Raw genomic sequence first — 13,097 nt, forward strand, 5'->3', positions numbered from 1 at the left:
GATTATCTAATTTATCAATTAAGTGTTGAAATTCATAAATACATTAGTAATAGCCAGTGTATAACCTGTTTTAGAGTAGGGAATAAGGAAACCCCCCCCCAAAAAATTGTATGGTTTATTGTTTCTGCTAAAGGAGAAGTTCCCACATGGCTAAACCCAGATACCGGAAAACCAGTTCAAAAACACAAGCGATTAAAGGTACGGTAACCACATTTATCAGACTCAAAGGGAGAGGGATATGCAATGTATTTGCAATTTATTATACAAAACATTTTAAACAGGACAAGCAATTTGAACATCTGAAACAAAGCTCATTACTTCATCCTATAATTATTTGATTACAACTTGATTCAAGCTATACAAAACTAATTGACACAGAGAGTACAAAGGACAGAGGACATGCATAATCTGACCTGTTAACTGTTTACAAGTCTCCCATGTTGGTTTGTCTCTGTGGTCTTTGCATGGTATGGTGGCTATCTGGGCAGACTGGAGAGGACCCCTACATCCCAGGGCCCTGACCCCAGGGTGGGAACACAGTGCCTGATTGGACAGAGAGGCTCATGGGCCTTGAGTGTCTCAGTCAGACGCCTTTGCTCCTCAGACAGAAACTGTACCTCCTTCTTCAGCCGCCTGTTCTTCTGATCCAGACACTCATATGCCTGTATGGGACAAACTGGGCTCAGTTACTTTATAATCTTACTAGTAGAGTAGAATAAAAGTTGAATCCACTTGATTCAGAGAATAAGTGTGACATTGATAGCTGCGTTAATAAGCAGTCTGTTACGCACGTACAGACCCACCTTATGCAGCTCATCTGCTCTCTGTGTCTGTCTTTTTCGGCTCTTCTGTGCTGCCACCCTGTTATTGTCCCTTATTTTTAGTCTCCAGTCATCATCTTCATCACCAGAGCTCTGCAGCAAAGGTACAGAATGCCACATGTCAGTCAGAATATCACACAACACTGCTACTCCCTCCCTGATTAAGCTTTGTGTGGTCATCCAACACAATGATGCTGATTACCATTCCATTTGTCAATAGTTTCTAGAAATGTCCGGTTAATCCTCATGACGTGATAAATAGGCTAGTTAAAAAATCAAAAAAAGATTCCATTGTGATAAATTGTATAGACTGACAAAAAATAAACAAAGGAATAATTGTATAAACCATTCAACTTTAGCCTACTATTTTTGTGTATTTGACACTTACCTCGCATCTTTGAAGCATAAAACTGCTTTGATCATTGATTTGCAGAAAGCCGCTAGAAATATCGCAGTCAGACATCCCAGACGCAATAAATTTAGCCTATATCGATTATTTAAAATATGAAATGTATAAAAAAAACAAGTCGCTTTTGAAGGTAGCAAGTTCCAAGATATATAGTCTACAAAAGTGATACGGATTTGCATGCAAGAGACAAACAGTTTCACTTGTTCAAAGTGCACTTGCCGCTTCATTGAAGACGCCAATATTTATTTTAAATCACGTGCTAAATAGTGTGTGACGCCCTTTGAGCGTTGGGACAAGAGCAAAGCAGCAAATACTTTACTTTAAAAGTGCTTGTTAAATTGTTTAAAATAGATTTAGGTTTGTTATTCAAAACAACATGTTTTATACATTTTCTTTACATTTTAGGACCAGATGCTCGTTCCCACAATGTTTCAGAAAGTTTAAGATTTTTTTTTTAATGCTATGTTCAATCTGGCTGTTACAGCTTGTATTCTTATATTCTCATAAGCCTACAACTGAGGATGACCTCAACGCTATGACAAATGTTGTATACAAAATAATAGCAAAAAAGGGGACTGTTTTAAAGTGATTCTATAGAGGTGTATACATTATACATAAAGTATGCAGTTCCCGTTATCCACCAAGTGAGGGCGATATTGTATCACAGACTTCTGCGAACATAAACCCCATCACTGTTGAAATACTACAGTATTGCATCCTTCCAATCACAATAGGAGCATAGTTGTTCCTGCACAAATAGGAGCATAGTTGTTCCTGAGCTCTGCCTGCTCTATGGCTCTCTTGATGGGTGGTCTGGTCCTGCTAGATGTCTTGTCCTCTCTGTTGGGCCTGCTGCTGAACACCTCCCCAAACACCTCCAGGGACTTGGCTGTAGGACGCATGTTCAGCACCTGTCTCAGACCCTTAGCCCTCTGATGCACCGCCTGGAGAGACTTTACAGCAGACACATCTCTCACCAGTCACTCTTAACCGTGGTCATATATGAAACATACACTTATGTTGGATAGAAGAGGGTGTAATGGGAGCATAGCTGCGGCCTCCGACCGCAAGGCACTACAGAGGGTAGTGCGAACGGCCCAATACATCCCCGGGGCCAAGCTTCCTGCCATCCAGGACCTCTATACCAGGTGGTGTCAGAGGATGGCCATAAAATTGTTGAAGACTCCAGCCACCATAGTCACAGATTGTTCTCTCTGCTACCGCACGGCAAGCGGTACCGGAGCGCTAAGTCTAGGTCCAAGAGGCTCCTAAATAGCTTCTACCCCCAAGCCATAAGACTCCAGAACAGCTAATCAAATGGGTACCCAGACTATTTGCATTGCCCCTCCCCCTGTTGCCAGTTTGTCAAGTCAACCAGCGTTTTTGTCTCAGCTCCTGCTTTTCCCAGTCTCTTTTTCTCACCCTTCTGGTTTTGACCCTTGCCTCTCCTGACTCTGAGCCCGCCTGCCTGACCACTCTGCCTACCCTGACCCTGAGCCTGCCTGCCATCGGGTACCGTTGCCCCACCTCTGGTTTACTGCCCTGCCTGCCTTGACCTGTCTATTGCATGCCCCTGTTGGATTATTTAACCATTGTTAATTCGACGTTGTCTGCACCTGGGTCTTAACTTCATACCTGATCGTATGTGGCCTGCTGGAGGTAATTTTGCAGGGCTCTGGCAGTGCACCTCCTTGCACAAAGGTGGAGGTAGCGGTCCTGCTGCTGGGTTGTTGCCCTCCTACGGCCTCCTCCACGTCTCCTGATGTACTGGCCTGTCTCCTGGTAGCGCCTCCATGCTCTGGACACTACGCTGACAGACACAGCAAACCTTTTTGCCACAGCTCGCATTGATGTGCCATCCTGGATGAACTGCATTACCTGAGCCACTTGTGTGGGTTGTAGACTCCGTCTCATGCTACCACTAGAGTGAAAGCACCGCCAGCATTCAAAAGTGACCAAAACATCAGCCAGGAAGCATAGGAACTGAGAAGTGGTCTGTGGTCACCACCTGCAGAACCATTCCTTTATTGGGGGTGTCTTGCTAATTGCCTATAATTTCCACCTTTTGTCTATTCCATTTGCACAACAGCATGTGAAATTTATTGTCAATCAGTGTTGCTTCCTAAGTGGACAATTTGATTTCACAGAAGTGTGATTGACTCTGAGTTACATTGTGTTGTTTAAGTGTTCCCTTTATTTTTTTGAGCAGTGTATAATCACGCCTATGCAAAAGTAATGCTACCCTTTTCAATATGACCATTATAAAAACGTAATAAAAAATGAAACCAACCATGACTTTACGTTCTGCCTTTAATGACTGTACGACATAGGGGAGGATCTCTATAGGATATTTACTTCGTTTCCGAGCCGTTCCCACAATATTCTCATCCAGCAGGTTGTAAAGAGCACTGCGTTCATCTTCTAAGAAGTGATATTTTACTGCTGCAATTTGGAAGTCTTTCTGAATCAACTTATTTGTTTTATAATGGGAACTAAACATCTGCATACCGTACCAAAAATTGTCAATAGACTGAGCAACAAAGTCTCCTATGTGCCTTGAGCTGCTTAGCCAGAATCAAACTATCTGTGCTCACAACTACAGTAGGTTACATTTCTAACACTTTAATATCACATGCAGCCAGCAAGAATGATTTCCCAGAAACAGCGAAGTTATGGGGTACACAGGTGCAGTGAACAGATATTCTAGGTTTAGTGTAAAGCATGTTCACCATCTTCAAAACAACTGATCAAAAGAGGAGAATATCAAACTCATTTCATTGTGGTTGATAGTACACATATATTTCATCTGTTCAATTGAAAGGCAATAGCCATATTTTTTAATAGGCGACACAGTTAGGAAATATGCCAGAGAGATATGCTCCCTCTTCCTTTCGAGTCTCCTCCCATGTCTGATCATTGATCAACACGTTCTTTAACAGCGCTCTCGAAGTTCTAGAAATCAAGAGACCAAGTTAAACTGAGTCTTGCGCTTCGATCACACCGACAGGATCATTGCATTTTGGTATACCAGAATTACATTAAATTCCAAAGTAACGCTGCATTTGCCTTGCAGCATTGCGTTGCGGTGCGTTCGGTGTGGTGCATACTGTATGTTGGATTTATCGAATGTATGCGTCAAACTGTATGCGTAGACAGAAATGGTAGCAGAAGGTAAATGTTGAACTTTTGTGGCATACAAATCCAGACTGCCATGTATACTCCCTCTCCGGCCTCGAGGTCATCAGGCTGCTTATTATTCTGCACACCTGTCACCATCGTCAAGCGCACCAGCGCCTCATGACACTCACCTGGACTCCATCACCTCCTTGATTATCTTCCCTATATCTGTCACTCCCCTTGGTTCTTTCCTCAGGTGTTATTGACTCTCTTTCATGTTGGTGCGTTGTTTGTGTTTCGTGTTTATTGTTTTGTTTATTTATTAAAACACTCACTCCCTGTACTTGCTTCCTGACTCTCAGCGCACTCGTTACAGAATAACACCTCAACTAAAGGAAGCATCAGGGAGTGTTTTTAGTTTTTTTTGTGTCAGTGTATATGACGTCGGGTCCGGGAGTCGCTACAGGCTCTCATGCCTCAGCCGGATCTCCAGGCTCCCATGCTTCCACTGCCTCAGCTGGTCTGTCAGGTTCCCGCGCCCCAGCCGGCACGACAGGTTCCCGCGCCTCATCCGGCATGACATTTACATTTAAGTCCCCTTTGTCGGAGTCCTGCGCATGTCGGGAAAGGGGTACGGTCACGTATACTTCCTCTCAGGCCTCTAGGTCATCAGGCTGCTTATTATTCTGCACACCTGTCACCATCGTCTTGCGCACCAGCGCCCCATGACACTCACCTGGACTCCATCACCTCCTTGATTATCTTCCCTATATCTGTCACTCCCATTGGATCTTTCCTCAGGTGTTATTGACTCAGTTTCATGTCGGTGCGTTTGTGTTTCGTGTTTATTGTTTTGTTTATTTATTAAAACACTCACTCCCTGTACTTGCTTCCTGACTCTCAGCGCACTCGTTACACAGACGATGCTGCATACTATTTTGCGCAACGACGCTTCGAACACACACCTACAGCGTCATTTCGCAAAATGGTATACAGCATCATCTGGATATTTATGCTACAAAAGTTCAACCTTCACCTTCTGCTACCATTTCTGTCAAGCTGTCTATGCATATGTAACGGATGTGAAATGGCTAGCTAGTTAGCGGGTACGCGCTAGTAGCGTTTCAATCAGTTACGTCACTTGCTCTGAAACCTAGATGTAGTGTTGCCCCTTGCTCTGCAAGAGCCGCGGCTTTTGTGGAGCGATGGGTAACGACGCTTCGTGGGTGTCAGTTGTTGATGTGTGCAGAGGGTCCCTGGTTCGCGCCCGTGTCGGGGCGAGGGGACGACGTAAAGTTATACTGTTACACATACAGTTTGACCAAACACACGGCAACTGCCTCTGCAATGCTGCAAGGCAAACGCAGTGTTTCACTGGAAATTAATAATTCTGGTGTACCAAAATGCAATGAGCTGTCGATGCACTGCAGATATTTCAGATTAACGCAATGCAGCCTGGAGACCCGATGTTGAATTGCATAAGTGAGCGTTTGGGTAAGGAAAGTTTCCTCTCACAACCTCTACAAGCCAGAATGTTTAATAAAATTATATTTTAACTTACTTGACCGGTTGTCTGCTATTCGTCCTTTTGCAAGTAGGAATGTGAAATAATATATCCATAGGAAAGTATAATTACCTCAACTTTTCAAAGCGCTGGTAGTGCGTCAAGATTTCTATCACTTGAAGCATGTGCAGAACCATGTAAACACGTGCACAATAAGTATGTATTTGTCTTCTGCATGCATTGTCATTTTATGCACATGCTTCAGGTAATGTACAAGCAACCAAATTAATGCCTCTTTGGCACTTTCATTGTACTGAGCTTTTGTAGACTTCCGATCTGTGCGCGACAGTAATGACTGATTTGATTGGAGGTGCCGAATAGGCATTGTTTCAGTCATTTTTTATATACCTTTTTGGAAGTACATACCGGCTGTAATGGGAGTAAATTAAGAGAGTTTCTCAGCTAAATTCTATATTTGTGAGTAACGAACATATTTTGACATCACGTTTGCAGAGCTGTCAATGAGAGTTTGAATCAGAGCTTCCTGGGCGTTAGCAAGGAGATCCGTCATACTCATCGCCGACATCTCTAACACACCTTTATCTCAGCTAGTTAATTAAAGTAATATGTACATATCAAGCTGTATTATTATTTGTCTTTTGCAAGCTAGCTACAGTTGAAGTCGGAAGTTTACATACACCTTAGCCAAATACATTTAAACTCAGTTATTCACAATTCCTGACATTTAATCCAAGTAAAAATGTCCTGTTTTAGGTCAGTTAGGATCACCACTTTATTTTAAGAATGTGACATGTCAGAAAAATAGTAGAGAGAATTATTTATTTCAGCTTTTATTTATTTCATCACATTCCCAGTGGGTCAGAAGTTTACATACACTCAATTAGTATTTGGTAGCATTGCCTTTAAATTGTTTAACTTGGGTCAAACGTTTTGGGTAGCCTTCCACAAGCTTCCCACTAAGTTGGGTGAATTTTGGCCCATTCCTCCTGACAGAGCTGGTGTAACTGAGTCAGGTTTGTAGGCCTCCTTACTCGCACACGCTTTTTCAGTTCTGCCCACACATTTTTCAGTTCTGCCCACACACTATAGGATTGAGGTCAGGGTTTTGTGATGGCCACTCCAATACCTTGACTTTGTTGTCCTTAAGCCATTTTGCCACATCTTTGGAAGTATGCTTGGGGTCATTGTCCATTGGAAGACCCATTTGCTACCAAGCTTTAACTTCCTGACTGATGTCTTGAGATGTTGCTTCAATATATCCACATAATTTTCCTCCCTCATGATGTCATCTATTTTGTGAAGTGCACCAGTCCCTCCTGCAGCAAAGCACCCCCACAACATGATGCTGCCACCCCCTTGCTTCACGGTTGGGGTGGTGTTCTTCGGCTTGCAAGCCTCCCCCTTTTTCCTCCAAACAAAACAATGGTCATTATGGCCAACCAGTTCTATTTTTGTTTCATCAGACCAGAGGACATTTCTCCAAAAAGTACAATCTTTGTCCCCATGTGCAATTGCAAACCGTAGTCTGACTTTTTTATGGCAGTTTTGGAGCAGTGGCTTCTTCCTTGTTGAGCGGCCTTTCAGGTTATGTCGATATAGGACTCGTTTTACTGTGGATATAGATACTTTGTACCTGTTTCCTCCAGCATCTTCACAAGGTGCTTTACTGTTGTTCTGGGATTGATTTGCACTTTTCACACCAAAGTACTAGTAAATCTCTAGGAGATAGAACACTTCTCCTTCCTGAGCGGTATGACGGTGCTGTGGTCCCATGGTGTATATACTTGCGTACTATTGTTTGTACAGATGAGCGTGGTACCTTCAGGCATTTGGAAATTGCTACCAAGGATGAACCAGACTTGTGGAGGTCTACAAAAAAAATTCTGAGGTCTTGGCTGATTTCTTTTGATTTTCCCATGATGTCACGCAAAGAGGCACTGAGTTTGAAGGTAGGCCTTGAAATACATCCACAGGTACACCTCCAATTGACTCAAATTATGTCAATTAGCCTATCAGAAGCTTCTAAAGCCATGACATCATTTTCTGGAATTTTCCAAGCTTTGTAAAGGCAAAGTCAACTTAGTGTATGTAAACTTCTGACCCACTGGAATTGTGATACAGTGAATTATAAGTGAAATAATCTGTCTGTAAACAATTGTTGGAAAAATTACTTGTTTCATGCACAAAGTAGATGTCCTAACCGACTTGCCAAAACTATAGTTTGTTAACAAGAAATTTGTGGAGTGGTTGAAAATTAGTTTTAATGACTTCAACCTGAGTGTATGTAAACTTCCAACTTCAACTGTAGCTGTTGACTTCATCACAGACCTTCCTGAATCCTCTGGTAACACCACCATCCTTGCCATAGTAGTTTTTCAAAAATGTGTCTGGTTCCTCTTCCTCATTTGCAATGGAATTGGCGGAGTGTATGTTCCAGCAGATGTTCTGTCTGTACGGGTTTCCGGAGGACATCGTCTCTGACCGCGGGCCCCAGTTTGTCTCCCTGGTGTGGCGAGCCTTCTGTGACCGACTGGAGGTCTCCTTCAGCCTCTCCTCCGGGTACCACCCCTAGACCAACGGGCAGACGGAACTCCTGAACCAATAAATAGGGAAGTACCTCCGCCAACAATGTTCTGCCTCTCCACACGACTGGAGTTGGTATATGGCCTGGGCCGAATACGCTCAGAACTCACTCATGCACTCATCCCTCCGCCTTACTCCGTTTCAGTGTGTCCTTGGTTACCAACCCCCCATGTTTCCCTGGGAGGTGGAGCCTGGTACTGTCCAAGCTGTCGACGACTGGTTTCAGCGTAGTGAGTGTGTATGGGAGACCGCTCACCGGAATCTGCAGGAAGCCTCTAATACACAGAAATGCTTTGCCGACATACGCCGCCGACCTATGCCACTCTTTCACCCTGGACAGCGTGTGTGGCTCTCTACCATAGACATCCGGCTCCGCCTCCCCTGCATAAAGTTCTGTCCTCGCTTCTTTGGTCCCTTCAAGATAACCCATCGCATCAACCCTGTCACGTATCGCCTCCAGTTACCCCGTCAGTATAAAATCTCCTTGGCCTTCCATGTGTCTCTTTTAAAACCGGTCACCTACGGTCCTCTTCATCCTCTAGTCTCTACCTGCACTGTACCCCCACCGTTGGATGTCAGAGGGGAACCTGCCTACGCCATTCAGGCCATCCTTGATTCCAAATGCCTGAGAGGTCGCATCCACTACCTAGTGGACTGGGAAGGTTATGGGCCTGAAGGCCGGTCTTGGGTCCCCGACCAGGACATCCTCGACCCAGAGATGATTCAGGCATTTCACCATAACCGTCTGGATCATCCCGCTCCCCGACCTCGGGGTTGACCCCCGAACAGACCCACTGGACATCAGCCTCGACGCAAGTGATGTAGAGATGGTTGTTCTTCTGGAAGGTTCGCCCATCACCACAGAGGAACTCTGGAGCTCTGTCAGAGTGACCATCAGGTTCTTGGTCACCTCCCTGACCAAGGCCCTTCTCCCCCGATTGCTCAGTTTAGCCTGGCGGCCAGCTCTAGGAAGAGTCTTGGTGGTTCCAAACTTCTTCCATTTAAGAATGGAGGAGGTCACTTTGTTCTTGGGGACCTTCAATGCTGCAGAAATGTTTTGGTACCCTTCCCCAGATCTTTGCCTCGACTCGAATTCCTTCGACCTCATGGCTTGGTTTTTGCTCCGACATGCACTGTCAACTGTGAGACCTTACATAGACAGGTGTGTGCCTTTCCAAATAATTTCCAATCAATTGAATTTACCACAGGTGGACTCCAATCAAGTTGTAGAAACATCTCAAGGATGATCAATGGAAACAGGATGCACCTGAGCTCAATTTTGAGTCTGAATACTTATTTGCATAAGGTATTTCTGTTTTGATTTGTAATACATTTGCAAAAATGTCTAAACCTGTTTTCGCTTTGTCATTATGGGGTATTGTGTGTAGATTGATGAGGCCATGTTTTTTATTTAATCCATTTTAGAATAAGGCTGTAATGTAACAAAATATGGGAAAAGTCAATGGGTCTGAATACTTTCCGAATGTACTGTACTGTAGGCCTACTCATAGAATCCCATGGAAAAGCCACTTATCAGATCACCAGTCCAATGCAGCAGGTCTGTCTGGCCCTGCACCATGCTGAAACGTACATGTCATATTCTGGTGTAAAAACTGTAAGATGATGTGACTTCTGTAAAGCCAACGGATTAGACTTATTAAGCCTGTGCTCCCGCTTGCTAAGCTGCATGTGAACTCTGACAGAACAACTTCTTAAGTCACTAACAATTCACCCTGCCTGCTGATACCCTAAATTATCTATCCTTTGCATGAGCTTTGGAAGGAATGCATGTCTGTCATAAACCATTCTTTCACAGTGTTAATTTGGTGGAGCCCAGAGAGGCAAGTATTTGGACAAAGTCAACAATGTCTCAATAACAACGCAGAGTAAGCTGGTGGGGACAGGGCGCTCTAGCTGGACATTCCCAGCATGTGTTTTTGTGTGGGACTGACTGACTGTTGGCACGGGCTGGGAAACCTTTGGCTAACCACCCACTGTTCAACTGGTTTACAATAAGCGGGGCCTACTTTACACTGCCCAGTGCCCATTTCAGATTTGTGCTGAGGTTATGTTTTGCCAAAAGACTGAATCATTGACAGTTCGGATATTTTTCTGTCGACCCTCATCTGTTAAACTGTCTCTTTTTATTATTTTGATTACAGATTGGTCTTGACTTCACACCTTGGTATGCCCCCACTTTTCAGGACAGATAAGAACAGTTGACTGTTTTCAACAAGCAATTACAAATGTACAAGGAGCTGGATTTGCCAGTGTCAGTTCATCGTGGATAGTGCCTTGATCCATATTGCTATGTGTACTAGACACACCATTACATGAATGTTATCAGACTGTGGGCAAGTGCAATGAGCAGTGTCCTTGGCAGGGATAAGAACAGGCTTTGCATGGAATGTCTCACTGTAACTGGATATTACGGAGCGTTATTATTTGTCACCAGTATATTTCTACTGACCGTTTATTGTTGTGTAACCAAAGTTGAGGGCATTTCCTCTGTGACGCAGGAACATCCATTCCCAATCAGCTGCAAAGGTCACCATAGCTACTCTGAAAGAACAGTGTGGGTGTATTAAAATCAGGATTGCATAAGAGGACTGCCTCACTGCTGAAGTGATGAATGTGTTTTTAGAAGGCCTTAACATGTGCTATTTTGGCTATCCTATTAGGTACCACTCGTGCTTTGATGCACAACTTTGCAGGGAAACCATCAGTGGCCACGGAAGAAGTGGAGGCAGGGTACTTCTTCTCCTTCTCTCCAGCTGTCTGCAGGAATGAACAGGTGAGCGATAGTTGTTCATTAACCTGCAGTACTCCAGTAATCTCTCAGTACTGTATGTCCTCATTGTTATAGATATCCCTTACCTTTTCTAACCCCTTGATCTTTGAATATGCATACAAAGCTCTTGTTTCAAGTTTTAAAGATTGGTTAAAGGCTGCTTTCACTTTGCCAAATGCTGTGTGTGTTTTCTGCAAAACATAAAACTCTGAAACGGCCGTATGGTGTGATAAAACCAGACATGATTTTTGATAGTTCCTGTTGAGTCCCCTCATAATGACTGTGTTGTTACTGTGTTGTAACAGAGAGCCAAACTGATTCCATTGGAACACATCTGTCTGGAGACAGACTCTTTTGTCTTGGGACCATAAAAACATGTGGGTTATCATCATTTGGAATGCAACATTATGGAAAGCAGCAACCTGGTTGTTTTGAATCGTTAAACGTATTATATATCTCCTCTCTCCAGTAAAGGAATGAACCTAAGAACACACTGCTTGTCTGTGAGTACATTGCTCAAGTCAAAGGAATCACACCTCAAATGGTTATTCATGCCACCACAGAGAATGCCCTCCGATTGTTCCTTGGGTCACACTGTAACGATTCTCGTGGGCTGAAGGAAGAGTGGACCAAGGCGCAGCGTTTAAAGTGTTCATAATTTAATCCAAAAACCAAATTGAACAAAAACAACAAACAGGAGAACGGAAGCGAAACAGTTCTGTCTGGTGCAGACACAAAAACAGAAAACAACTACCCACAAAACACAGGTGGGAAAAACAACTACCCACAAAACACAGGTGGGAAAAGGCTACCCAAGTATGGTTCTCAATCAGAGACAACGATAGACAGCTGCCTCTGATTGAGAACCACACCCGGCCAAACACATAGAAATAGACAACATAGAACAAAAACATAGAATGCCCACCACAACTCACGCCCTGACCAACCAAAATAGAGACATAAAAAGGATCTCTAAGGTCAGGGCGTGACACACACACATCACACTAAATGTATAGGTCTAATTCTTGGCTTTTTGTAAATTAATTCATATTGTGTTCTCTCATGCTGTATCTCTGAAAATGAAATGGAATTGTGAAATAAAATGGAGACTGGTGTTTGTGCATGTTGATGGACCCTTCTATGTATAATTGAAGTGCCATTTAATTGAGGTTCATACCAGATGGGCCTTTTGTTCCTCTGGTTCATACCAGGTTTATTTTTATTTAACCTTTATTTAACTAGGCAAGTCAGTTAAGAACACATTTTTATTTACAATGACAGCCTACCCCGGCCAAACCCTAATGACGCTGGGCCAATTCAAATCAAATTTTATTGGTCACATACACGTGATTAGCAGATGTTATTGCGGGTGTAGCGAACTGCTTGTGCTTCTAGCTCCGACAGTGCAGTAATATATAACAAGTAATATCTAACAAATTACACAACATATACCCAATACACACAAATATAAGTAGGAATGAATTAAGACTATATACATATATGGACGAGCGATGTCAGAGCGGAACGGACTAAGATACAGTAAAATAGTATAGAATACAGTATATACATATGAGATGAGTAATGCAAGCTATGTAAACATTATTAAGTGACTAAGATACCGTAGAAGTATAGAAAACAGTATATACATTTGAAATGAGTAATGCCAGATATGTAAACATTATTAAATTGACTAGTGTTCCATTCCTTAAAGTGGCCAGTGATTTCTAGTTTATGCCTATAGACAGCAGCCTCTAATGTGCTAGTGATGACTGTTTAATTTTATTTATTTTAATTTTTTATTTATTCTTATTTTATTTAACCTTTATTTAACTAGGCAAGTCAGTTAAAAAC

General features: G+C 43.1%; 1 protein-coding gene across 1 annotated transcript; it reads right to left on the minus strand.

Moving 5' to 3' along the window:
* Nucleotides 1–229: 229 nt before the first annotated feature.
* Nucleotides 230–1,457, minus strand: LOC120019503 (basic leucine zipper transcriptional factor ATF-like 3). The gene is made up of 3 exons (XM_038962800.1): nucleotides 1,210–1,457; nucleotides 804–914; nucleotides 230–662 (listed from the first exon to the last, which is right to left on the minus strand). Exons 1-3 carry the CDS (start codon nucleotides 1,282–1,284, stop codon nucleotides 477–479), a joined length of 372 nt encoding a protein of 123 aa, XP_038818728.1. The 5' UTR covers nucleotides 1,285–1,457; the 3' UTR covers nucleotides 230–476.
* Between the last annotated feature and the right edge of the window lie 11,640 nt (nucleotides 1,458–13,097).

Source organism: Salvelinus namaycush, chromosome 24 (genome assembly GCF_016432855.1).
Source record: "Salvelinus namaycush isolate Seneca chromosome 24, SaNama_1.0, whole genome shotgun sequence".
Taxonomy (NCBI): domain Eukaryota; kingdom Metazoa; phylum Chordata; class Actinopteri; order Salmoniformes; family Salmonidae; genus Salvelinus; species Salvelinus namaycush.

Coding starts and splice junctions, on each gene's coding strand:
- LOC120019503 (XM_038962800.1), bottom strand. CDS start 1,284: ATGTCTGACTGCGATATTTCTAGCGGCTTTCTGCAAATCAATGATCAA. Junction 915..1,209: donor TTATGCTTCAAAGATGCGAG/GTAAGTGTCAAA, acceptor CCTTTGCTGCAG/AGCTCTGGTGATGAAGATGA. Junction 663..803: donor GAGCAGATGAGCTGCATAAG/GTGGGTCTGTAC, acceptor TGTCCCATACAG/GCATATGAGTGTCTGGATCA.